This window comes from Balaenoptera musculus, chromosome 20 (assembly GCF_009873245.2).
Source record: "Balaenoptera musculus isolate JJ_BM4_2016_0621 chromosome 20, mBalMus1.pri.v3, whole genome shotgun sequence".
Lineage (NCBI taxonomy): Eukaryota > Metazoa > Chordata > Mammalia > Artiodactyla > Balaenopteridae > Balaenoptera > Balaenoptera musculus.
This window is the reverse complement of record NC_045804.1, coordinates 45,732,006-45,759,171: the sequence shown is the minus strand read 5'-3', so window position 1 is coordinate 45,759,171 and position 27,166 is coordinate 45,732,006. Positions and strand designations below refer to the sequence as shown.

The following is a 27,166-nucleotide window of genomic DNA, read 5'->3' as shown; positions in this document are numbered from 1 at the left end:
GTGTACACCGTGGAGCCAGCAGACAAGGAGCAGCGGGACGGGCCAGGTGCAGGGCTGGGCTGCAGAGGACACTTGCTGGCCAGAGCTGGGTTCTTTTGTGTGCCTGCCCGCCCGCTGCTTGCCTGGGCACAGGGCCTCTCAGATCAGCTCTCTGACTCTCAGCTGAGGGCTCCTTGAAGTCTGGGAACCACATATGTACTCATCCTCACACTGCCAGGCCTTAAGAGACTGAGCCAAATGAGTGCATCTCTGAAAACTCTCCATTCTCTTCCTGCTCATTTGTGGTCACCCGCATCCTGGCTGTCTGGGCCACACCTAGCAACCAGGGCTCCTACTGCTGTACTATTTACATGTTGGTAGCTGGAGAATCCAAAGGAGAGTTCCCTTCTCTGCTCTCTGAAGGCAGACAGAAAACAATCAGTTTAATTTTTTTTCCTTTTTTTTTTTTTGGCCACACCACGCAGCATGCGGCATCTTAAGTTCCCCGACCAGGGATCGAACCCACACCCCCTAAAGTGGAAGGATGGAGTCTTAACCACTGGACCGCCAGGGAAGTCCTACGATCAATTTAATTTTTTCGTGCCCTGCCAATGTCTGACAGAAGGGTACCTCCTAGCCTCAGCTGTGTGTCCAAAGCTTGTGTGGAATCTTGCAGGGCTTGTGATTTCTCCTTAGGAGATGGCTATTCTGTGCTTACCCCGCCAACAAGGGCCCCAAGAAGCATCTCACAGAGCACAGGGAGGGTAGAAACCCCCACCCTCAAACTGGCTATGCACGATATAGACTGTCCTTTGGTAATTTATTACTTTCAGGTGACCTCAGGGCCTTAGCATCGACCACCAGAATATGACCTGCACCTCACTGGCCTCCAGCTCCAAGAAAGGGCAACTGCCTTCCTCAGAGAGGAAAGGGCTGTGCTTCACTGAGGACATGTGTTTGGAAAGAAGATGCCTCCACACAGAGAGGCTGCCTGACCGAGCAGAACGGCCAAGGGAAGCCCAGCACCCGCTCTGCTCTCTGGGCCAAGTTCAGTCTTCTGAGCCCTTGTACAAAGTGACACCTATTTGACCAGCACTGTTTAGTTCTTCAAAAGATATCATCCTACTGTAGTTATTTCCCAATGTAAATCCCATCTTGTCCATTCAAGGGCAGCACTGGGACACCCTTCTGGTTTCTTATTCCCCACCAAGCTCAGTGTACAGTATTGGTGGTTAGTTGGAGCTCAAGAAATAGAATCCTATGCATTTAAATCTACTCCAGCTTTTTTCCAAAAAGGATTTGAGGCTGCTTAAAAAGTGCATGATATAATCCAATAAAAAAATTGATGAAAACATCCCACTGAAAGGAAAACAAGGAAGGAACAGAAAACAAAGCTAGGGTCAAAGGCATGCAGAGAAATGGTCAGCTTTGTAAAACTGCTAAAGGTGGTTACAAATTCAGCTCTGAGTTTTCTAGGGGCTAAAGCAAGGAAAGAACTGTGGTCTGTGATGAAATCCAAAGTATACGAAAGATGAAAGCAAAAACAAAAATGCATCTCCAACTGCAAAAGAAGTTCAGTTTTTGCTGGGTGCTAGAGGGTAATTTCCTGAACATAAATTCCTACAAGTGGGATTCTGAAATTAAAGGTTTTATAGATTTTTAAGGCCTCTGGTGTACATTGCCAATTTCTCTCCTTGAAACGTTGTCCTGATTTAGATTCCTACTAGCAGCCTGCTCTCTTTCCTATACTGGGGATTATCTTTTTTTGGAAAGTAGACTTCTTTGCAAATGTGACAGACACAAGTTCAGTGTTTTCATCTGTAAATCATGAATGAAAATTATTCTGAATATTTTTCTTATCCATTCTGACAATATGCATCAGGTAAATTGCCCACCTCATATCTTATACATATTTTCAACTAAATTGTTTGTCTATCTCTCTTTTTGGACTGGTATCTGGAAAGAGCTCTTTTTCTATGAAGGATATAGATTCTTTGCCACATGTGTTATTATTATCGTTAGTTGCCTTTCTGTTAGTAAGCTTTTTGACATCCAAAAGTTTATCTTTTTTAGGTTGTAAAATCAAATATTTCCCTTTTTTCCCCTAAGTCAGTCAGTTAAATATTAAGTGCCTACTCTGTATCCAACAGTGAAACTGCCCAATTTTACTGAAAAAAGTTAGGTTAAGTAACTTGCTCAAGGTCAGTCAGCAGTAGGGGGGTAAACCCTCAGCAAATACTTGTTGAGTGAATGAATAAGTGAATTGAGAGATATGAAGTTTTACTTATCCCCACCAAGTGGCAATTCAACCCTCTGTTTAGTACGACTGGCCTAGGATCATCAATTTTCTCAAGCAATACAGCTCCTACCCCAAGGCACACATGTTTTAAGGCTCTCTGCAAGCAGAGTGCTGGAAGGAGATACTCCTGGGCCATCTCCTTTAAATTAACCAACTTGGTACCCGTCCTTCTGGACCAGTAAGCCATGTCATGTCTCTCCACTTCTGTTTGGAAAGAAAACTGCTTTCATCTTTTTTATTAGTAGGAGGCATAAGGCTCCAAAATTCTCAAAGGATTACTAGACCTAGACTCAGTGCCCGAAGTGTGGCCCCTGGCCAGCAGCACTGGCATCGCCTGGGGGCTTGCTAGAAATGCAGGATCTCAGCCACACCCCAGAACCACTGAATCTGAATCTGCAGTTTTGCAAGATCCCCAGGGAATTCTTATGCACATTTGAAATTGAGAATCACCAATTTTAAATGAAATATTAATTTTTTGAAACTAGCTCCTAACAAAGCCAAATGCTTACTCTACATGGTGAAGAAAAAAGATTAAAGAACCTGATGAGTTCCCCCACAAGCTGTGGAGTTGGTGGGTAGATCTTGATTTGTCTTTTTTTTTCCAATTCCTATAAACCAACACACTGAGAACTCAAATATTAGCTGTTATCTGTCTAGGGTTGACCAGGATCTGGTACCGCTGATACAAAGAGAATGAATTTAACTCTTAATAGGCCACCAAGAAAAAACCTGGCTGGGTGAAGGCTGGGAAGGAGGTATTCACATAATAAAGAATAAAAACACAGATTGTCTCACTAGTCATCATTATTGCTGAAAAACACCATGATTAGTACTTCAAGTCCAAGTCTTCAACACTCTCAGGAAATCAATTTTCTTGCCTAAAAGGCAATAATACCCCCTCAGCCTTCACTATGACACTTCAGGAACGTGAGAAGTATGGGACTTGCATTATCCTATTAACGCTCCCAGCGACTCTTTGTGGCAGATTTATCATCCACATTTTACAGATGAGGAAACAGAGGCTCAAAGAACCTGAGTAACAGAACCAAAGGTCACCCTCAGGTCCGTTTGACAGAAAGAACCTCGGGATAGGGTTTTGGCCGAGTCATTGGGCAGGTGTTCTCCATAGCCCAGCCACATTAGAACCCACTAGGCCAGGTGGTGAGAAGTAGCTGTCTCACCGGGACAAAAAAAAAAAAAAAAAAAAAAAGATGGCTTTAATGAGGGATAATCTACATACCTTAAAATCCACTGCATATTTTTAAGATGCTAAAGAATGTGAACATTCATGGAAATAAAGATGTTCTTTTCCCTCTAGAAGGAAAGCCAAAGAGGTGGTGAGCCCAGATGAGCAGGTTTCCAAGGAGCCCACGAGTCGGGCACGCCTACCTTGGATTCCATACAGCCGGTTGAGGCGCGACCGCCGGGCCTCGTCGGTGTAGGGGACGGCGAGCCACGGCATCTCACTGAAGTACTGTTTGAATGAGTCCTCTGACCTACAGAGACACACACACACACACACACACACACGGAGACAGAGCCCTATTACCCCCCAAGGCACCACCACTGGGTCCTGCCCACCTTCCACCAAGTCGTGCCCAGGGCCCTACAGATGCCAGGGCTTCTAATCATCGTGCTCCTCGGACACCAGGTGGAAGGAGGACACTGCCCTACCCGTTCCAGTGCACACCCCCAGCAAAGCTCCACACCGCAGGTGGACGCCAAACTGAAATGCCAGGCCATTTCCACATCCCGCTGCTCTGCATCCTACACAGTCAACTCTCACTTAGCTTCTCCTTTCTCAACACTGACAGGTCCTACTTTTATGAGGAGTCTAGATGTTCGGACACCACATTCCCCGCAATGTTTGTAATCTGTGCACATAACAGTGATGCGTATAGGACACTTAACCAAGCATATACCTACGACTCCATGTCTAAGAAACTCTAGGAGTGATAAATCTAATCAAGTGATAGAAAGCAGATCCGGGGATCCGTGGGGCTGGGATTTGGGGGTGAGGATTAACAGAGAAGAGGCAAGAGGGATTCTTTTAATTGATGGGAACGTTCTACACCTTCACTGTGATGGTGACACAGGTACATACATTAGTGAAAATTCATTTAACTGTACACCTAGAACGTATGAATTTCACTGTATGTAAATTGTACTTCAATAAAGTTGATGTTTTTTATTATTCATTTATTTATTTTGGCTGCGCCACGGGGCTTGCAGGATATTGGTTCCCCGACCAGGGATCAAACCCACACCCTCAGTAGTGAAAGCTCGGAGTCCTAACCACTGGATCGCCAGGGAATTCCCAAGTTGATGTTTTTTAAAGCTTTAAAAAAGTGACTCCTCCCTGTGGCATGCCTTCAGGCTTGCCCCACTCACATGCCGGGGCGGGGAGAGGGGGGGGGGCGGCGGTGTAGTGGGGCGGGGCCCACGGGCCAATAAACTGAGCACGGCATCGTGCAGACATCAAGGGTACGACAGTGGACACAAGGCCCTCCGTGTGTTGCCATCTCAGAGACCCTTCTGTGAACAGAACACCTGGTGGCTCGGGAACTGGGGCTGGAGTTTTGAGATGAAGGAAGGTCACTGATGAGTAAAGCCGGCAAGAGGGCAAGAAACAGAGGAGACTGAGGCTAAAAGGCCCTGACATACTCCAGGAAGAATGTCTGTTCTTGTTTTGAGGAGAGCCCCTAGAAAAAGCACGTGGCCAAAACTAAGAGAAATGACTGCAGAGCCCGCTAGGATAGGTGTCACATTCCATTAGTCTCCGGCTCTTTTCTTTCCATCCTCCCCCCTCCACATCCTTTCACCACCATCCACAAAGCTGAACTAATCAGAAAAAAATGCATCCTAATCTCAAACGCCCCAGGCCAGAATTGGGATGTCCCTTAATATTGACAGCAAGGACGGGTTTTTCTTGGCTCCCCTTCAGACAATTACGTGAGTAAATATGAAATGTATCTGTCCCTCCGACAATCATCCCAGATATGTCTTCCTTGATCCCTATCCCCGAAGCTCTAAGCTAAAGAGGCGAGATGTGTATGGCAAGAGACGTCCACCTAGAGAAAAGGGGAGATGCACCGCCACTCTCCCCAGCACGCGTTACCTGTCTGCACTAACAAAGATGATCTCGAATTTCTGGCCTGCCTCCTTGATCTTCCGGTAGGATTCCACCAGGACCCGGGTGAGGCTTCGGCAGGGTGGACACTGGAAGACACGAGTGGGATCCTGCAGCCTCACGCCGTGCCTTCTCCTTCCCAATTCCCAGCCACCTGCCCGTAGAGGCCAGGTCAGCAACACCCAGGCAGGATTTGGATCGCGTTACCAGTTTATGGAAGAGGCAGAAACCAATGTGCCTCTCGTGATGGCGCGTATCCAACACAGGCCCTGCCCCATCCACCTGGGTGCCAGCAGGCAGCAGTTAAAACGAACTCCTGCGGGGACCATGAGGAGCCGCATCAGAATGGGTTAGGAGGACTCCTCTTTTTATTTATTTATTTTTTAGGGGGAAGGACTACCCTTTTAGGCCCGTCCATAGAAGTCATTTTCTTGCTGCTAATATCATTCATCACGGTAAGCACGTGCAGCATGCCAGCAATGCATTGGGCACAGGAGAAGGCAAGGATGCCGGGAAATGACACCTGAGCAGTCACACCTCCAGAACCAACCCCAGCTGGTCCTGGTGGTGACATCACTGCTCCCTTCTGTCTGGACTAAAGAGGGACCAAACACTCACCCAGTGTGCAGAGAAATAGACTCCCACGTGAGACCCCTCCAGGCTGCTGCTCTCCAGGGACTGCCCATTATTTCTAAGCAAGGGCCCTGCAATGACTTCCCTGAAGGGTTTAGGCCCCCAAGGGAATTCCAAACCTGAAACAGGCAACAGACAGCGAGAATGTTAAGACTCTTCCTCGTGGCCTCTGACCCAAAAGGCCTCAGGGCTGCAGAGCATGACAACTTTATCACCAAACAGTATTTTTTAACATATCCATAGGATCCGCAGCTAAAGCAGGCATAAAAGCAGAACTCATCCACGGCAGAGCCCTACCTACCTTCAAGGCAATGGTTCCTGAACCTGGATGACCACAGGACCCATCTCCTGGGGGGCTTTTGAAAAGTACAGACGCCCAGGTCACCCCCCACCCCCAGTCTCAGGATTCAGGGGCAAGGCTGAAGATGCATGTCCAAAACAAAGCAAAACGACTCCCAAGTAACTGTGATGATGGGACAGTTGGGAAATCACTGCCTCGGGTATTAACCGTGAGTTTCTTCAATTCCAACCCTGGACTCTCAGTGGCTCTCAACTCTGCATTTTAGAATCAGCTGGGGAATTATAAAATTCCCCACCCCCAGAGATTCTGATTCAGCTGGTCTGGGTTGGGGCCCAGGGAACCAAGTGAGATGAGAATTTCAGTCTACTGAAAGGAAAGCGTAAAACCACTCAACCCAGATGGTCGACATTCTGGTGACACGTAAGCCCCAGGCAGGAAGAGCAAATGATATGCTCCCCCACTCAACAGAACAGTGTTTTCTCACAGGGTGGTCCAGGGACCACTGCCTCAAAATCGCCTGGGGTGGGTGGAGGATGGGAGGGAGAAGCACAGCCTGGCTGAAAAAGCAGGTGGCCAAGCCCACCCTGAAACAAATGGATCCAAAAATCTCTGGGGGTGGAGGCGGGGAAGCTGGGTTTTTAACAAGCTTCAGAGTGGAGTGTGTGTGTGTGTGTGTGTGTGTGTGTGTGTGTTTACATTTCAGAAGGTAAAGACTTGGTTCTACCTGCCCTGGTTTTTACTGAGGACAATTCTTTGAAGCAGGTGAAATTTTTACTGGGAAAATTTGTGACCAGGGTTGAATCCTCCAGTTGGCTCAGTAAGTGAGGGACAGAAGATCTTATAACATTTGTATGACTTTTATGACTTTTATGACTCCAGTGCACTGGGTTGGGGGGCGGGGGTTGAGGGAAGGAGAGAAACAGGCCCTGGACAGCCTCTGAGCAGGGTGATGAGAGCCACCCAGGCACAGCCAGCCACCCGGCCAGTCAGCAAGACCAAGGCTTAGGACTTGAGCAGCACCAAGAACTGAGGGGCCCTCACCGCCAGGCCAGCAGAGCAATGCAGGGATTGCGACTTTGCTATGGTAAAATTTTAGTGAGAAAAAAACCCCGAAACCACACAGCCTGCCTCTGACTGTGAAGGTGACAGCTGCCGTTGAAACAGCAGCAGGAGTCGGCATCTGGGCTCAAGCCGCTTCTCAATGGCCTCCTCAGCCCTCAAAGCTAAACTTCCTTTTTCAGATTCCATCTCCGCTGGCCCAGGAATTAAAAGCCCCCACGAGGGACATTCTGATCTCCGTAAAAATCTTAACCATGACCTGGAGAATACTGTAATTTCATCAAGACAATATTCTCTAGCCAAATAAGCCCACACTCATATATTTCCTTTATACACTTTCTACCAAGAGGGAGGAGGGCAGGGCAGGGGGTAGAGCAGGGAGCACGGGTGGACAAAGCACGGTCTTACCCTCTGGGTCATCGCGGATCACCAGCAGCCCATTCCTGCACACGACCTTCCCGGTGGTGGCGTCTAAGAATATTAGTGATGGAATGTTGGAAATTCGATATTTGTTCCAAAGTTTAAGCTATAAGAAGAAAAGTAAAAGAAGGTGGTTAAATCCAAACCAGATTAATTGCAGAGTTCTTCGGAGCCTCCTGGGCCTCAGGGGTAGACAGGCTGGAAAACACGAAAGTACAGATTAAATGAATTACTGATTGAAAGCAGGGCTGGCTGGGCAAAAGGGACAAGAGAAGCTACAGTCCCACTTGTCCCTGCAGCCTGAGACAGTGGAGCGGACCCCAGGTCGGAGCCACACCCAGGCTCAAGTCGCAGCAGAGGCCGACGGAGAACCACACTCGCCCTGGGTGAGCTTTTCTCTCCTACCTCCCCCGTGGGCACTGTCTCTAAGAAGCACGAACATGAAGAAGGCAGGAAGGGAGGCTTTTTATTGGTGCCTCTCCACCCTATCGGCAGGCAGGTGTTCGGTCGTGTCCCCTTGGCCCCAAGGGAGAAGGGACAAGGGCATTCAACAGATGACCAAGAGGGGGCCCCTCTCCCCACTTCACCAGGTCCATGCGCCGAAGTATCGGTAGTTGCTCTAAGTGTGTGCCACTCGGCCTGCAGACACTTGGGAAGCACGATCCTCAGCCAGCCCCAACCCGCATTTCCCTGTGCCACTTAAAACAATCCCCAGTCCTTGGCAGGTTCCTGCAGTCAGCTGCGCCAGCTGTCAGAGGGCCAGGGTCTGAGAGCCGAGGCTGAGAAAGCGTGAAGGCGACGGCCCAGGGCTAGGAGCCGAGTGTGTGCTGGCTCCTTTGTAAGCTCCCGGCCGTCTGGGTGGTGCTGCTCAGGTGGGCCGCGGAGAGCTCTGGAACTGAACTGCCAAGGCCAGAAAGTGACGTCATGAAATGAAATGTTGAACTACCAATGCACCTCCAGAAAAGAAAGAAACGAGGGGAGATTGCAGGATGGCCCACTGGTGATTCAGCTGTGAGCCTCCCTTCCGGGGGCCTGGGGCCCAGACAGGAGGGGCTGGCCCTGTGGGCACTGGCACAATAGGGTATGGAGGTGTCGAGGGAAACAGGCATCAGAAATCCAGCTGCCTAAAGCAGAGGAAAAGGCATGGGTGGCTGTGATCATTGTTTTTAACTCAGTCCCAAGCAGCCAGGGAGTTGGGCAGGGTATCTGCCAAGAAATGTGAGGCCTACCCTGCCTATGGAGACCTGGGTCTTGGCAGGAAGGGTTGTGGGACCCCCACCTCTAACTGGGTGGCCCCCCTTAGTGCTGCATGTTTTTCCCAGCCTCACGTTTCCATTGGGCTCCCCAAACCAGCCAGGACCTCAGATCAAGGGTGACTCTGCCCATAAAGTTTCCAGTAACCGATTTTGCACTATTCCCGAGAAACCCGATACAGGATTCAGATTAAACATTCTTAAGAGGTTCAACAACAAAACAAGGCCATCCTACCAGTGGGATTAGCTTTACAAGTTTGCTGGTACCAGGATCCAGCCAGGTTAAAAAAAAAAAAAAAAAGTTGGGGGGCTGGGGGGATTATCAGATTTTTCTGATTTAAAAAGTAACTACTGGGGGGGAAAGTAACTATTGGGAAAAATGGGAAACATAGCAAACCACAAAACTGAGATAAAAATAACCCATGACTCATCACTTATGAAAGCTTAGACAATTTTATATTCCACCAATGGCAAATGAGAGCACCCGTTTCCTGGTACTCTCACCAACATTATCACTACCATTAGTTTTCCCAATTTGATAGGAAAAAATGATGCTCATTTTTGTTGCTTATCTTTCTTTTACTTACTGATGTTTAGGAGATACACATCTATCTCACTGTTATAAATACACTGTTTTTCCCAAGATACTTTTTTTACAAGTGGTAAGTGCTGCAATTCATTCAACAGATATTAACTGAGCACCTACTATGTGCCAGCCCAAGGGACAAGAAAGAACAAGGCAGATGACGTGGCTGCCTTTGCAGAGCTTCTATTCTAGTGGGAGAGACAGACAATATAAGCAAGAATATATAGAGAAAAATAATTTCAGGCCCTTGTAAGCAATAAAAATAAGCCAGAGCAGAGTAAGAGCGAAGGCACGCTGGGGGGAGTGGTACACGTTTTAGTGAGTGCTCTGGAAGGCATCTTTGAAGAAATGGCATTTGAGCACAGACCCCAATAATGACACGAAACAAGTCCCGTGCACATGGGGGGAGGCTGAATGGGGAAGGTGATAGTGGACGCAGCCAGACAGTCAGGGAGGGGAGCCACGATGAGGTCAAAAGGGCAGTCGTGGACCAGATCTTCAAGGCCCTGTAGACGTGTAAAAATAACAGAATTTTGCTTCTAAGCATACAGTCAGACCTCCATATCCACAGGTCCTGCATCTGCGGATTCAACCAAGCGCAGATCAAAAATATTCGGGGGGAAAAAATATCAAGAAAGTTCTAAAAAGCAAAGCTTGAATTTGCCAAGCGCAGGCAACTATTTACATAGCGTTTACATTGTAGGTATAACTATTTACGTTATATGTACACTGTATTAGGTATTGTAAGCAATCTAGAGAAGATCTGAAGTGTACAGGAGGATGTGTATAGGTTATATGCAAATACCATGCGATTTTATATAAGGGACTTGAGCATACGCGAATTTTGGTATCTGCGAGGATCCTAGAGCCTTGGATGACCAGGTGAGGTCATCCAAGGAGAAGACATGGCTACAGAGGAAAAGGGACCCTAGGGGAGAGCCGGGTACCGCCCACAGCAGGCTGAGGAGTGATGAGTGACACAGGAAAACAGGGAGACTCCAGTGTCCCAACAGGCAGGTGAGCATAGTGTTTTGGAGAGGAGAGTGTAGGCCACTGTGTCAAATGCCCTGAGACGTTGAATAAGATGAGGTCAGAGAACTGACCAGTGGATGTGGCACCAATGCTCACATATGACCTTGATGGGGTCAGGGAGGAGTCAGTGCAGGGGTGAAGCTGACAGACACACTGGAATGAAGAGGGAAGGACGGGGCACAGCTCTGTCCAGCACACACGCCTGCAATGGGCCTGGGACCCAGACAAGTCCGAGTCGTCCCGACAACACGTGAAACATCAAGAGGAGAATAACAGGAAGAAGAAAGGTTATAAAAAGAGGAGAAAATAGCAAATAAGGGGCTGAGGTAGTGGCTATAGGCAACTCTCTTTAAGAGTTTTGCTGTAAAGGAAGCAAAGAAATGGGATTGTAGCTGGAAAAATACGTGATGAGGTCAGAGGGAGGATATTTTAAAGATGGGAGATACTGTAATATATGCAACTGGGAATAATACAGAAGAGAAAGAAGAAAACTGATGAAAAGGAAAAGTGTAGAAGCAAAGTCCTTGAATAGGCAAAAAGGTGGGATCCAGGTCACAAATGGAAAGATGCAATTGTAAAAACCGCTAATTTTTAAATATACAGTCATTCCTCGGTATCCACAGGGGACTGGTTCCAAGACCTGCCACAGGTACCAAAATCTTGGAGTGCTCAAGGTGGCCCGCCATATTCTCGGTTCCACATCTGCAGATTCAACCATCCACAGATAGTGCTGTACTATAGTGTTTACTATGGAAAAAAAACACCAAAACTGTGTATAAGTGACCCACACAGTTAAAACCCATCTTGTTCAAGGGTCAACTATACACATTTCAAAGTAGTTTTTTAGTGTGAATAAAAAATCATGCCATTTGCAAATAAAAACAACTTCATCTTCTTTTTTTTAATATTTATATTACTTATTTCCTTTTCTTGTAGAACTATTCTGGCTGGAATTTCCAGAACAATATTAAGTAGCGAGCATCCTTATCTTCTACCTGACTGTAATGGATATATCTGTAATATTTTACTATCATATGTAATATTAGCCATTGCGTTGAGACAGATATCCTTTAACATGTTAAACAAAACAGTCTTGAATATTATCCAGCCTGAAAAAGGAAGGGTATGCTACAATAAGGATGAACATTGTGGACATATGCTAAGTGAAATAAGCCGGTCACTGAAAGACAAGTACTGTATGATTCCACTTAAATGAGGTACTTAGAGTAGTCAAAATCATAAAGACAGACGTTGTAATGGTAGTTGTTGGGGGTAGGGGGGATGGGAGAAAGAGTTACTATTCCATGGATGTAGAGTTTCAGTTTTACAAAGATGAAAAGAGTTATGGGGATAGATGGTGGTGATGGTTGCACAACAACATGCATGAATATATTTAATACCACTGCAATGTACACTTAAAAATAGTTAAGATGGTAAATTTTATGTTATGTCTATTTTACCACAATTTTAAAAAAATAGCCTTCCTTAACTCTTTGAACAAAAGTTTTATCAGGAAAAGGGCTTCCCTGGTGGTGCGGTGGTTGGGAGTCCGCCTGCCAATGCGGGGGTCCTAGGTTCGAGCCCTGGTCCGGGAGGATCCCGCATGCCACAGAGCAACCGGGCCCGTGCGCCACGGCTGCTGAGCCTGCGCTCTGGAGCCCGCGAGCCACAACTACTGAGCCCGCGTGCCACAGCTACTGAGGCCCGCGCGCCTGGAGCCCGTGCTCCGCAACAAGAGAGGCCACCGCCGTGAGGGGCCCGTGCACCGTGGCGGAGAGTGGCCCCCACTCACCGTGACTGGAGAGGGCCCACGCGCAGCAGCAAAGACCCGGCGCAGCCATGGGTAAATAAATAAATGAAACAATGGATCTATTAAAAAAAAAAAAGTTTTATCAGGAATGGATGGTTACTTTAAGGTTATTCTTTTGACTTGTTGCAGTGTATTTCATTAGTAACCACTCTACGGTTAAACCATCCTTGCCTTCATAGAAGAAATCTTTCCTGGTCACATGTATTGTTAAGGGATCAGTATAATCATATCTCCCCAGGGACTTGGGACTCCCACAAGCCAATGGCATCTTGTAACAACAAGCTTTTTGGTAGCTAGTCTTTTTCCTAAAGGAAACTGTAGCCTGTGAGCTTTAAATATAAAGATGGCAGATGTAACGTGATTGTAATAGAGCGGTTTGAATGTAGGCACCCATATTATACTTGAAACATAAGCATGTGATCGGCTCTTGGCTAGATATTTTTCGAGGAATGGTGGCTTATGGTACCTGGGCAACATAGCCCCTAAATGCTGGGCCACTCAGTGTGAGTCAGGACCATCCCCCAGCTGATGTCATAAAAGGAGGACCTGAGGATGAGGCCTGCTTAGTGTAGTACCTTTTAAGACTCTAAAGATAGAGGTGCTGTCCCCTCCCCCATAACAGATAAGGAAGAATTCAATTTTTTCTGGGTCCCTCATGTAGGCAGAAGGACTATAACACCCTCCCCTTGTTCTACCTCAGATCATCACAGATATTTCTTTTCTCCCAATATCTTCCTTAGAGAGGGAAGAAACTGTAACCCCTATGACCCTTATCTTCCTCCCTCCCTAGAGAGCCTCCCCTTTCTTTCCCACTGGATCTCAAGGAAGACAGGAGGTCATGGCTGTGTTTTGTCCCTTGTTGTTAGACCTTGTTTCCAAGTAAAGGCCCACTGGGTTAGTGGGAAAAAATTATGTTTCTAGACTCACAGCTGATGCTGAAAAGTTGATCCTTTTGTAGACTAACATATCATGGCCTAATTTTATATGATAGTGATTTATTTAGGAACTTATATCATTCATCAGTGATTTATAGACTTGCTTGGGACTATCTGTCTCAGGTTTTAGCATCCTGATTACTCTGCTCTGAAACTGCGCAGAAGGCATAAGAATGATCATTCCAACCACGTCAATTTATGTTAGAAAAGTCACACAGGTCTGCTTTAGTGATTCTTTCATGCCAACTGGAAATGAGCTTAAAGAAATGATCACCAAGATTCACCTCTGTGCCTTTGAGTGTGGCTGACATCTCAAGTCCACTAAAGGTTTTCAAAAAGGCCTCTTAAAACATTGGTTTCATAACCATTCTGGGGTCACAGACACTTTTGATGATAAAAGCTACATATAGATCTTTTCCCCAGAGGAAAATACACATGCACAAAAAAAGTCTGTGCGTAATTTCATAGAGTTCGTGATTTCTTTGAAGCCAGGTTATTGAACCTGTCTGATTCCAAGAGGGCTATGGACCCCAGAGAAAGACCTCCTTCTTTTAAGAGTTCACTTTAGTACATGGCTTAACCTTGATTCAACTGGGAGAACTATGATATTGCCCCATCTTTACTCTTGTCATGAAAATTTCCTCTAATAAAAATCAGCATTTACCTAAACTCGAAGATGACGCAATGGTGAAGAGTGGGAGGTTAAAATCTCACTATATGCAGCTGCCATCTTCCCAAACTTATTCAGAGCTGGGTACCGCCGGTGGTCTCCAATTCATCCCTTTGCCTTCAGGATGGTGAAGATCAGAACCACCTGGGACAGAGCACTAATGTTGCTTATTTTTTAAGGATCCCTAGGAAATGAGCTCATAGTCTTTCCTGGTATGACATTAGAGCATTTAACCAGAGTCAGGAGCATGAGTGCTTCTACATTATCTCAAAGTTCTTCTTGGGAGGAAATAATGGTGGTGGAGGAAGCAAATGGGCTTCGGAGGGCCTGGGTTTCCATCCTGGCCCTGACATCTCAGTAGATGTCAGTAGGTGACACGGTACCAGACCTTGGGCAGGTTACGCCTGCTGGCCTAGCACGGTCATACCCACACCGCAGGATGAATATGGAACTTAAACGACGTAACGTGTGTGGAGACACTCTGAAAACTAAAGCATTACACACATGAGACACATTATTAATATCTGAATCAAATTTATGCTTATTTCCCCCTTGTCTTGTCAGCATCCTTTTCGAAAAACGTTTTCCTGTCAACTCTATTTTAAAGTTAATCAATCAACTGCATAGGCTGCATATAAAACTCCTCAGAAAACAGGGATTTCCTTCTGCAGCAAGTGGTCTTTTTGCCATAAGCACCTTCTGCAAAACACGTACATATTTGGGGCCCAGTTTAATGTGGTCCTTTTACCTTCCCCCCCGCCTTTCTTCCTCCCACCTCCCATTTTGGATTTCCAGATTTTAAAGGGGCATCTGGATTTTTTTTCTTAAACTGACCCTGGATTTTGCTTTTCTCTCTTTTTAAGAGAATTCTGACCTCACGTCTGATTCTGGCTTGGAAGTGTGAAATACCGTACAGTCTGCTACCAAGGAGCATAGGAGGGAAAGGAGCCTTGCCAGGCGGTTCCCATCCAGCACCTGAAACTGGGAGGTGGATTGAGGGCAGGAGCTCCTTCCAGGTCACCGGGACAGAAAAGGCTAGCGGCTACTGAAGAGGTTCATTAGAAGGGCCACGCTGACCAGCACTGCTGCAGGTGGGAGAGACCCAGTGACTTTTACATCCAATGCCTGCTCTCGCTCCAGTGACTGTCCTGGCACAACGTCCACCCAGAGTTCATTTTGATGCCACATCCCACCTCCTTTCATAGCTACCCAGAGGCTAGGCAACTCCAAGAGAATGTGTCCCAGCAAACGCCCAAAGCCTAGAATACAGAAGCAAGGCAGCAAAGATGAAATAGACAAAAAGAAAGAGGAGACGATATTAGCTAGACTTGGCCAAGAGCAAAAAGGATGACAAACCGGGCTATCGGGTTACTTAAAAGTTCCCATTCCTCAGCCTGGTGGCAGGTTCTGGTTAGCGATCCCAAGGCTGCGGTACGAGTTGTCATCCCAGGAGTGCCGACCAGAAATGCTTTTACAGTGACCCACCGAACAATGAAGCAAATATCAAAAGGGATGGGATTGGGGACTGGTAAACTGTAAAAATGCAGACTCTAAAGCTGAGCTAATCGGAAACCCTGGTGGGATTAGTCAGCGCCCACACATGCCACAGGGAAATGCAACCTGGCAATTTCTGAGAAGCCCCAGCTCCTGAGGGTGACCCAGAATCTGCTTCTCATTCTGAGGACTGGGTCTTGCACTTGACTGGGGGTCTAAGTTTTTAATTTCTCAACAGCTGCTGAAAATCTGTGGGATCAAGCCAAAGCTAACATAGATGTAGGATTAATCAGCCAGCTCCTTGGCAAGGTCAGCTGGAACCTTCTCAGGCAGACCTTACCCCAGCCCTTCCACCGAAGTCTGACCACGGTCAACACCATCCTTTCTGGAAGCAGCATGTGAAAACAGATCTTCAAAAGTATCCCTACCCTTTCTAACCAAACATGACCAAAGCCCATTATATATGCAGTGTGAGAGGGAAATCCCCCCTGTCCCACTGTCCAATGTCAAGGGAGTATATACATACACTAGAGGTTACTCAGCACAGGCTCTGGAGCCCAGGTCTAACTCTGCTCCGGCCACTTGTTAGTTGGTGACCTCAGGCAAGCTACCTAACTCCTCTCTTAGTTTTCTCACTTGCAAAATGGAGATAACAGTACCTACACCTCACTGGGCTGTTGTAAAGATTAGATGTGTCATATACTGTGCTTAGAATAGGGCCTGACCCAGGTTTGGTACTATGTAAGTGTTAGCTGCTATTATTATTATTGTTGTTGTTGTTGTTGTTATCCCAGAACCATTCTAAATGCTCCAGCAGGACCTTGTCCTCATATCCCCAGAGTTAAGACCAAACCTTGCTTCTGAGGCAGGATTCCCAGTGTGTGATTTGGCCTGAGACTCCAATTTCCCAGCCTGGTACAACGGTTGGCTAAGTACAGTGCTTTTGGCACATGTTATGTGTTCAGTAAATGATGGTGAGCAAATGGAGGAATGACAATGGAAGGAAGGAAGGGAGAGAGGAAACACTGTCGACGGGTCAGCCAGACTAGATGCCCAGCTACACAATCAAGTTCAGCCGTTTAAAGGGCTTCTTGATGACCAAGACTCTTCCTTGTTCCTTGGGAGACTTGGGGGCCCAGAAAGCTCTTTAAACTGCAGAATAAATTACCCAAAACAAGTGCTGGTGGAATTAAAGCTCTTATGCCTTTATCTAACAGTGTCTCTGATCCCTTCCCTTCCCCAGCTCTCCTCTGTCTGGAGGCAACACAGAGAATGGACCAGTGCGGTCAAGGAAGAGGTGCGGGGGAACTGCGCCAGGCTGATGGGGACCTGCACCAGCTTATGAGAAATCAAAGCCCTCCCAGGGGACGCAGCTCTGCAACTAGATTAACAATCAACTTCCCCTTCACTACAGCTGGTTTAGAAAGAGAGCCTGTGCCCTAAGCGTCGTAGAGCGTGAGGTTTACAAAATAACATGTCCTCGCCGCTTCCTGCAGACAAAGGCACCAGGCGTGAAATACACCACACGCTCTCCTTCTGGGTCCATCTCTGCTACTCCAGGCTGCAGTAAAAAGAAAAAGACAAGACTAGGTGGGAGGGATGTTATAAATTTACTCTCCATTTCCCCAAATCTCAGAATAGTAAGTTTTCTAGCTGATTTACAGCTGACCTAGCGGGGCTGCGCAATCCAGCAGAGATTCACCCGGTGTGGTTCACTTACAACAATAATCGAAGTGCCACAGGGGACATGAAGGGTGTGAGACACCAGGCCTGCCTTCAGGAGCCTTACGGTTTAGAAGTGGAAAATGGTAAAAATGGTCAATGTTATATCTATTTTACCACACGCACGAAAGTGGAGCTGTAACTACTTCTGCGCAGGCATAACACGCGGTAACTGCCAGGAAAAGTGAGCAAAAAGGGCCAGAAGGAAGCCTGGCCCCATCTTAGTTTAATGAACGTGCCAGGAATGGCTCTGTGTGTTCAGTCAAACACGCTGACTGTTTCAAACATCCTCCATAAAACCACTGTGATTCCATGCAGGGGCAGCCCCAAGAAGCAACAGCTCAGGGCTGAGTTTGGTCCTTGTTGGTCACTCCAATCTTTAGTCAGTACTTCTATCAGAAGGCAGTATGGTGTAGGTAAAATGGTTAAGAACATGGTTCTGGAACAGACTGCCTGGGTTCAAATCCCAACTCTGCTACATCCCTGCTGGGTGACCTGGGGCGAGTTACTTCACCTCTCTGAGCCTCTATTTCCTCACGAGTAAAGTGAGGATAATAACAATACCTGCTCCATATTGTTGTTGTTACAATGAACTGGATTAATATACGTATAAGGCTTAGAACACTGCCTGGTACACAGTAAGTGTTCGATAAATGTCAGAAATGATGATGAGGCCTAAAGAGGACACTGCCATTTCTCCTTGACCCTAAGTGGAAAAATGTGCTGACCCCTCTAACCCCCATCAAGCATCCATGTCAGCTGTAGGTTACATTCTGGCGGAGGCGGGGGGGGGGGTGGGAAATGACTTCTTAGGCCTTGTGCAATTTGGGACACTGCAGACATAGGAACCAGGCCAGGAGACAACCCTGCAGAGTAAGTGCTGGGTACTCCCAGCCTGGTGCTGTGGGGACTTGTTAAGTTCTTAAGAGCCTCACTTTGCTCTGCAAGATATTCTTTCACAACAGGAACCACTCTGCCGCTAGTGTGAGGTGGAGGATCTGATACGCTGCTTCTTCCTTTTATCTCTTTATCCAGGAGACGTCTGTCCTTGTCAGCAGCCAGCCTTCCACCACACACCTCACTGGCTGACAGCAAGCTCTGCTTCTGTCTTAACTTGTGGCTCCAAAGTGCTGTCAAAGCCCTGCCGCTTCCCAGCATGAGGGGCGCATACTATGCTTCTATTAGGTCCAACACAGAATCACCACTGCCCCTTCATCCTTCCTCCAAGCAGACTGCTGTGTTCTGGGGGCCTCCAAATCCTCACTGCATGAACGTGGGAGGGAAGCACACGTAGCAGCTGAGAGCACAGGCTCTGGGGGCAGATGGCCTGGAATCCTGGCTCTGCCCCTCAGGCAAATTACACAGCAGCCCCCCAGCCTCACTTTCTTCAATGGCAAAATGGTCCCATGGTACCTACTGGGTTGGCCAAGAAGTTCGGGTTTTTCCATAAGATGTTACGGAAAAAGCCGAATGAACTTTTTGGCCAGCCCAATACTTCCTAGGGTTACCATGAGGATAAATAAAACATATGACGTGCTTAGTAAACACTCACATGGGAACGCTTCTAATGTGTGTCCTTCCAGAGTCTAGTGGTAGAGAATATGATGAAATCTTTCTGATGAAAGCCCATCTAGGGCAATGGGCCCTGCACATAATCAAACTGCAAGGGCACTTACTAAGCAGTGTTTGAAAAATGGTGATCAGGACATCACAGGGCCACTGGCCCCTGCCAGGGCTGGGACCCAGAATAACCCACACAAATAAATACAGAATAGATTACAAGAGGCCTCCTGCCAGAAGGTAAGCAGATGGGCTCTGATGAAGGAAGGGAGAGCAGAGGAGAATCTGCTTCCCCAGCAGCGGCTCTGGGAGGGGCAAAAGCTCCACTTCTTCGTGGAAAGGCAGATAATTTCCAGACCAGCATCCAGTCCATGACGCTCCTTCCTCCTAACAGGGGTGCGGCAGAACAACTAAGAAATGGCCACTAATTCTAACTACGACCACTTGAGACAAAAGGGACTGATGGTGTCCATGCTAGTGGACATGAGAAGCTTCAACATTTAAAAAGTGGTGTTTCATGTGGCTAGGAGGCCTGGGCCTGGCTGCCAGTACTGGCAGTGGGTTGCAGCTTTGTGACTCTGGTGACGAAGCCACAGTGGGTTCCTATGAATGAAGCTGCATCCCGTCTGCAACCAGCAGTCCAGAAGGAGCCGACACGTTCTAAGACACGGAGGCCACAGCCTCCGTCCGCTTTCCCTCCTTCCTTCCTGGGAGTCACTCACCAGGCAACTTTGCTACTAAAGGTCCTTTCAGAAAACTGCACCTTCGGACTGGCTTCAATCAACAACAAGAAAAAAATTAATGGGATAAGAAATGATGCCCACAAATATAAAGACAAAAAACGTAAATGTTTTCTCCTTACCCTTTCAAAAGTGCTAAAATGCAAAATTCCTTCTTAATCCCTCTCACTCACCTCGGGCTTGGGGAGTCCTGTTCTCAGAACGTTTGGAACCTGGTCCCATTTGCAACTCCAATTAAAGAGGTTCATTGACTATGCCACACAACTTCCTATCCTAATGAGTCAACAGGCCAGGAGGTGAGCAGTTGCTGGGATCACAAAGGGACATATGGCTGCCAAGTTCTTTCTGGCTGTCACCAAAGACGGAGGAGAGGCTGCTCTGTTTCCCTGTCTGCAGTTTTCACAAGCTGACAGAGGGATTTCCTAAAGCCCCATCTGGTATAAAAGCCTCTACTGGGCAGAGTGGTTTGGAACAGTAAGGGGGTGGCTGGTAATAACATATGCCATCAAGAAAGAAGAACTAAAGAAGAGGTTGGGAGTTTTCAGAGGGGAGAGGACCAGGAGCCAGAACCACTCTGGAACTGGAGAGACCACGTCGCAGCTCCCCAGGCACTCACTTCTGGGGGGGATAGGGTTTCTGTGGCTTGTGCCATCATGGATCCCTCTGCTGATATTATCGGGAAAGTTTGCCCACATTCACCCAGAGCAGTGTGTTTTTCCTGGAACACTGGGATCTTGGGTCTGCCACCTCCTCTGAGAGACGTGTCACCATACAAGTTCAACCCAGAATGTTTAAGTTCATACCAAAGAGCAATAAATTCTGAGGGTCTGCACACCAGGTTTTTATAGGGCCCATAAGGTTAAAACAAAACAAAAAGGGAAGACAGGAACCCAAGGAATAAGGACTGTGGGGAAGGAAGACTGCCGTTCCTTGCAGAGTTGGGGATTCTGCTGGAGGAAGCTGCTTGTCAAAGTAGTGGTATCTCCCACGTTCCCCCCTCCCGAGCCAGAAAATGGTAGATGCCATCAATGCATACCCACTCCCCCCTCCCCGCCCCGCCCCCGCCCCCGGCCCCAACCAATTCATCCCTCACAGTTCAATACAAAATGTAAGGCCGTCAAATTTGGGAACTGGCTATAGCTGATAAAGGGACTTCGGCAAAAAAAAAAAAAAAAAATGCCAGCAAGGTTTTGTTTTCATTTAAATTTTTAAAAATAAAAACGCAGGGACTTCCCTGGCGGTCCAGTGGTTAGGACTCTGAGCTTCCACTGCAAGGGGCATGGGTTCGATCCCTGGTCGGGGAACTAAGATACTGCAAACCACGCATGGTGTGGCCAAATAAATACAATTAAAATCCATACTAAGAAAACTTCTTCATCTGAAAACAGACCTTCCCCCAGGAGATGGTGTTCGTGCACGTTCCTGAGGGAGGACAACAGAGCTCCCCCAGTCTCCTCAGTTCTCCATGACCTTGGAGCTCCAACCTCTGATTTTCCACTAACTCTCAGACTCAGCACTTGAATGACATGTCCAGCATGGACTTACTGCACACGATAGAACCCCTAGGGCCAGGTACCACAGTGAAAAGATCCAACGAGAAAGAGAGGGAGATTTCACAAACTATGGGAACAAGGGAATTTAAGGATGCGACGTGATCCAGCAAGTCAATAGCAAAAGAGAATTCCACCCTTCTAGAATCCTACTGTGTTCATCCTTCCAGGGCTCAAAACCATCTTGTGCCTCCTCCATCTGACGAGTCCCTCCAGGAGACTAAATCTTACGCTGCTTTTGCATCTTCAGCGCTGCGCACCTGGTAGGTATTCAATACATCATGATGACGATGATGATGATGACGACGACGATGATGGTGACGTTCAGGCCAAGAAAGTATGTTTACTAGCTTCTCACATTTGACTCTACAGATGCGGCATGAAAAATAAGCAAGCTGGTATTTCGTTCTCACACATTCATCATGGTTCCGAAACAGCTACTAAATAAGTTCTTATCCAAAAAACAAATCAGGCAAATAGGCTCAAAACTTTCCGCAGCTTCCAGTAGATTACGAATGCGATTGCGTAACACCTCCTAACCCAAATGCTGTAAATTACAAGTCAGAGGGGTGAGCGTTTCCATGTCCTCTCTCCAAATGAAAATAGGGGCCGGAAGTATGGTTTATGAGAATTTCAGCAATGTTTATCATTTCAGCACCATCCATACCTGCTCCACCGTGAAGCCATCAGCAGAGAACTTCTTTCAATTTCCTACTTGATTGTTATTTCATCAGGGTTTTTTTTTTTTTTTGCCCTGGCTGCACAGAAAGCTCTGTTTCTTGGCAGAACTTTCTGAGTGCCCAGTTAAACCCCTTGTTACCACTTTCCTGCTTCAGGAAGTCCCCACGGAGCCCCAGCCAAATGACAAGGGGAGGAAAGGAAACATTTACAATGATGTGAGAAATTCTCAGTCTGGAAAAAAAGATCAAAGAGGATAGTCATAAGGGCCCTTTCTGCACGGAGCCGGGCACACGAAGGTCAGCCATAAATTGGACTGGATTGGTCCATGATGGGAACAACATTACCTCACTGGGAACCCAGCAAGCCGGGCTCCTCCAGAGCTCTGAAACCAGGGTCAGCCACGCTGCTATGTGCTCTGGACCAGCTGTGTCCCCAGCAAAAGGAATCGTATCCTGTACGAAGAAGCTATGCTCGCCATGCTCCAAGATGCCTTTATATAGAAATGGATTGCGTGGTCTGCATTGTTCCCCTCCGCCAGCTCTTGAAATGAAAGGGTTCCACGGCACAATGAAATAAATAACAGCAGGGAGAGAGAAAGAGGGAGGTAAATTGTTTGGAAAGTAGAAGACGGGGTGGAAAAGATGAAATTCAAGACAGATGTGTGAGAGCTGCAAACATATGTCCTTGAATTTATGCATCCAAGTGATTCATGTAGAATAAGTAAGAAAGAGCTACATACCCAATATAGAAATAAATATGGGAGTCAATACAGAACAAAGTATTACATACCCCCATTCTTACAAAGAAACATCCGTTCACATCTCTCTTTCTGCTAAATAAAGCTGTTATAAAACAGGGCGAGTGACGGAACTGAGATGAAATTATTAATTAAGCCAAGGGTCTCTGTCACTCTCAGCAGGATGTCAACCACTACCAATTTATTTCCAATGACTGAATGTAGATTTCTTACCCCCGAAAGGTTCTGCTGCTGCTTGCTTTAACATCAGCAGCATTTTAAAAAACAGTAGTATTTGCCAAGTTAATGTCTGACCATTAAGAAAAAAAATCAAGCAGGAAATTTAGATGGGTGTTTCCACAGAAACACAAAAGTCCAAGACATTGGCCGGAAAGACATTTTTACAATGCAGTATTAGTGTGTGTTGTTTAACTTCTAAACAGCTAACTCCAAGGGGCCACCACACAATTGGTTCCAAATGCCTCATTCTGAGAAAAAACACAGGCGGCCTGCCCCGCTGGTTAAAGGCTTTTGGTTTGAGACTTCAGAGGGTAACAAGAAAGAGGAAAACGGCATGAAGGCCCCGGTTGGTTGCGAGATGTCCTGGAAAAATGGGGGCGAAGCAGCGTCACACGATGTGACACAGGGGGTGGGGAGGTGGCTGAGTTTCCGGAGATGTCAAGTGTCACGCTCAGCAGAACATTAGGCCTCCACCCCGCACGGGCCTAGGCGCTCATTCAACAATAGACATTAATTGAGCGTCCAAAACCTACCAAGTATTTGTGCCAGATGTTGTGGGACCATAGAGATTGAGGACAAAGGTCCCCACCTTCACGGGCGGAGAGGAGCCTGCTTGCTAAGCACCTGAGCCTGCTCGCTATTTGGATGCTCGACCTGGGATGCCACTCCCTGCCCCCCCACACACCCCCATCGCCCCCATCGTGAGGACCCTGGGGACATGTCTGTTCCCCGGGTGCCGGCCTCAGGCCACAGGTGACTGCAGGAAGCGTGGACACTTGATCTGAGACCAATTGTACTCTCTCCTGGGAACTTAGAAATTGAATACAAAGTTTAGTTCAGTAAGGGCAGAGCCCCCCAACCAGAGATCTGTAAAGAGGTTAAAGGAGGGTGCCATACTGATCCTCTCAGCCCTTGGGGCAGCTGGGTCTCCACCGCCCCCCCCCCCAAGTCCTAGGCCTCTGGTGACAACCTGCCCTGTCCCTTTATCCCAGAAGACACACAACGATCATTTTCTAAGTGTGGCAGGGATGTGAAAAAGGTGAAGTACTGATTAGGCGACGGTGGAGGTGGGGACGAAATCTCATGTAAAATGGAGACAGGAGTAGCCTTGCTGGACCAGGGACAAGAAGGAAATGACACAGTCCTGCAGCCCCCTATCCTCCCAAACAAACAGATGGGACAGCGAGGAAGACAGACACTAGACAGTCAGGGACCGAGAAGCAAATGAGAGAAACTGCACAGCAGGGAGAGACACCCGTTTCTGAAATCCCATTCTGGTCCCACCGCATCCCAGCTGAACCCTATTTCCTGAATCTGGATGCCCGTGTGATTAACAACTGTATTCTGAGAGCCTGCCCCAATCTACTGATGCCAGCTTGAGCAAATTTCTGTTCTTTGTAAACAACTCCTAACTAAGACAGATGTGGGGATATGCGTGCTCAGGGGGCCCCTGTGTACCACGGAGTCCTCACCGCTCCAAACCCCGGCGAAAGAAAAGCAAAATTACATTATGCTCTTAACCCTTTCCAGTCTCTTTCTCATCTAAACTTCTTCTGTTGCCCCCACAGGATCCTGGGGCCCTGGGGAGGAAACTCCTCCCTATGCTAGGGATGCAGAGATGGGAGCAAGATGACTTGCCTACGATGACAGAGCAAATCAGTACCAGGGCCTCTGCTCTCTGCCAGCTACCAACTTAAAATACAGTACTCCTTACACATGAGCCTAAAATACTACATGCAGATGGGAGAAAAACTGGCCTGCCTCTCTGACTTGTGGGTCTAAGGGAAGGTGGCCATGGTGGTCAAACTGTCACAAACTTGCAGAGAAGAGGCCTTTTTTTGGTTTTTTTTTTAATATCTTTGCAGATCTCTTTATTTTTATTTTTAAAAATTTTATTTTATTATTTTTAATTGACGTATATATGTATTTATTTTTCCTTTGGGAAAAGCAACAAGTTACATACAATGAAGTATGTTTTTAATTGAAAATATTTATTTATTTATTTATTTATTTATATTTTTTTAGTTCCCAAGGAGAGGGTGGCTCTCCCGCCAGGAAGGTTCTTCATTCTCTTTGGCTCCAGGAGACACTCCCCTGAGATGAGTCAGGAGGGAAGAAAGCCTGAGGGTTTCCTCTACAGATAAGATGAGTGGCTACTTTTAAAAAACCCCACATCTTCTACATTCCCAAGGTATAACAACATGTGTGACATTCAGGAGCAGACACAGCAAGTCTTTGCCAACTTTCATTCTCCAAATCCAGCTCAGCGAGGGGCGGCCCTCTGTGGACACTCCCAGGCCAAGTACCTTCTTGTGGGCCAATTCCAGAAGCCACCAGTGCCGCAGAACCAAAATGGACAGAGTGTGTAAAGTTTCTGAGGTTGTGACTGGACTGACTTTCTCCTCCAGGACGTAAATGTCCCAGTGAATCAGACCTTGAATATGCCACTAATCACTTGCTTAGGAAACATAAACTGCTGAGGCCTTCTGAATAGAAACCACACACAAATTGATCCCCCAGGAGTGCGGACTTTCTGGGACATGCGGACCACTTTCAAGAGCACAATAATCCTGTCAACCTTTAGCAGAACCGAACTGTTAAATGTCAACAAGTTTCAGACCGGGCTCCAGACCACCCAGAGAATCATCTGCGTCCAAGAGCAGGCAAATTCAGTCAAGAGACCGGGTTCCCGTGCCCTCGAGCTCTGTTCTTTGCTCGCAACAATGAGACCCAGTGCTGCCCGGGCTGAAGTGAAGGAGGCCAGGACAAAGGGTGAGGCCGAGCTCCTCTGAGAGCAGCTCTGGCTACAGACAGCAGGGAAAGGCCCAGAGAGCAGGGGACAGCGCAAGCAGGGGAGCTGAGGATCACAGAAGAGTGAGTGCGTAGTTCCCCGTGTCCCCCAGTCACCACGAAGGGCAGGCTGAGAGAGCAGAGGGAAGTCGGCCAGGCCGGCCGGGTTAGCTCACTTCTCTGACTGTTCTTGCCTCACAGGGTTGCTATGAGGATTAAACGAGATGGAAAATCCAGAGGGCTCCTTCCAGGCCCATACTTCCCAAACTCAGTTGTTCACATATATCATTTACAGTTTGTATCCCTAACTCTCTTATTTACTTATTTTGCTTTAAATAAGCCTTTTATGTAAGAAAAAAAATTTTTTTTATTTTGAAAGGAAATTTGATATTGCTGCTGTAAACAGAAAACCAGTACCGCTTACCATAAATAGAGGGTAAGCGTCAAAATAAAAAGAACAAAGCCCAAACGATTATTAAATTGGATCTAGCCCTTGTTGCCTGCAAAAGGCTCTGAGGTCTGCTTTCTCTGTTGAAAAGGAGACGAGCAAGTGTTCCAGAGCTTTAAAGAAGGGGTGCACATCAAGACTTCCTCCTGATATAACCAGAGACTTGAAATAGAGAATTGAAAAAACATGATATAGTTTAACCAACGGCTCCGATCCCAGTAACAGCCCTGCCATCTCAAATTCCTCAGGTCCAGTGCCAGTGGAGGTAGCAGCGAGAAGGGGGATGAGAATCCGGTGGGCTCGGCTTACCCCTGCTTGCCAGCCGAGGCCCCAGAGTCTCCAGAAAGCTCTTCGTCAGGAGGAAACCCTGCTGGCTCGGTCTGAGCTTTCCTGCCATTTGGGAGCACCACGATGACTTCTCCCCACAGGCCCCAGCAGGGAGAACCCGCCTCGGCCATGGCCAGTGACGTCTCCGTCAAGGAACCTCATAAAACTCACCCTGACCAGAAGGCTGGCAAGGTTCCCCTGAACACTTGGGGTTACACTCATGCCAAACCTAAGTGCATCCACCCTTATAAAGGAGGCCTGGAGTTCAGCAAGCACATTGGAGGGAAAGAGCGTCTCCCAATGTTTAATACGGTATTTCCCCAGATGACCTGCATCAGAATCCCCTGGGGTGATATAGGTTTGGGGGCCCCACCTCTGAACCACTGAGTCTGACTCTCCGGGGATGAGATGCAAACATGTAACTTTTAAGGACGCTCCCAGGTAATACTTATGCCCACTGAAGTTTGAGTCCCTTTGCCTGTACTGCCCTCCAACTTCCCCGGTTATTTCTTATTCATCCTGGGGATCTTGGATCAAACATCACTTCCTCAGGGGAGCCCAGTGCCCCCTCTTGCCCCCCAACAAGTCTAGACCAGGTTCCCCATGATACGTCCAAGCCCTGGTGCACTTCCTTCATAGCCCCGATTTTCATTATCTATTTTGTGTGGCTTGTCGAATCATGTCTGTCTTCCCCGCTGGTCTGCAGAGCTCCGTGCGGGCAGGGCGGACCATGGAGCCCCCAGGGTCCAGCATGGTGCCTGGCACAGAGTA

General features: G+C 47.4%; 1 protein-coding gene across 2 annotated transcripts in view; it reads right to left on the bottom strand.

The window, feature by feature from the left end:
- NXN (nucleoredoxin) overlaps positions 1-27,166 on the bottom strand; it is a 143,220-nt gene that overhangs the window by 15,231 nt on the left and 100,823 nt on the right. For both annotated transcript variants that reach the window (XM_036836479.1, XM_036836480.1), the window contains exons 2-5: positions 7,810-7,927; positions 6,027-6,160; positions 5,397-5,497; positions 3,668-3,774 (exon numbers count right to left, since the gene is read on the bottom strand). In XM_036836479.1, the coding sequence (XP_036692374.1) occupies positions 3,668-3,774; positions 5,397-5,497; positions 6,027-6,160; positions 7,810-7,927 (460 nt within the window). The remainder of the gene's footprint in view (positions 1-3,667; positions 3,775-5,396; positions 5,498-6,026; positions 6,161-7,809; positions 7,928-27,166) is intronic.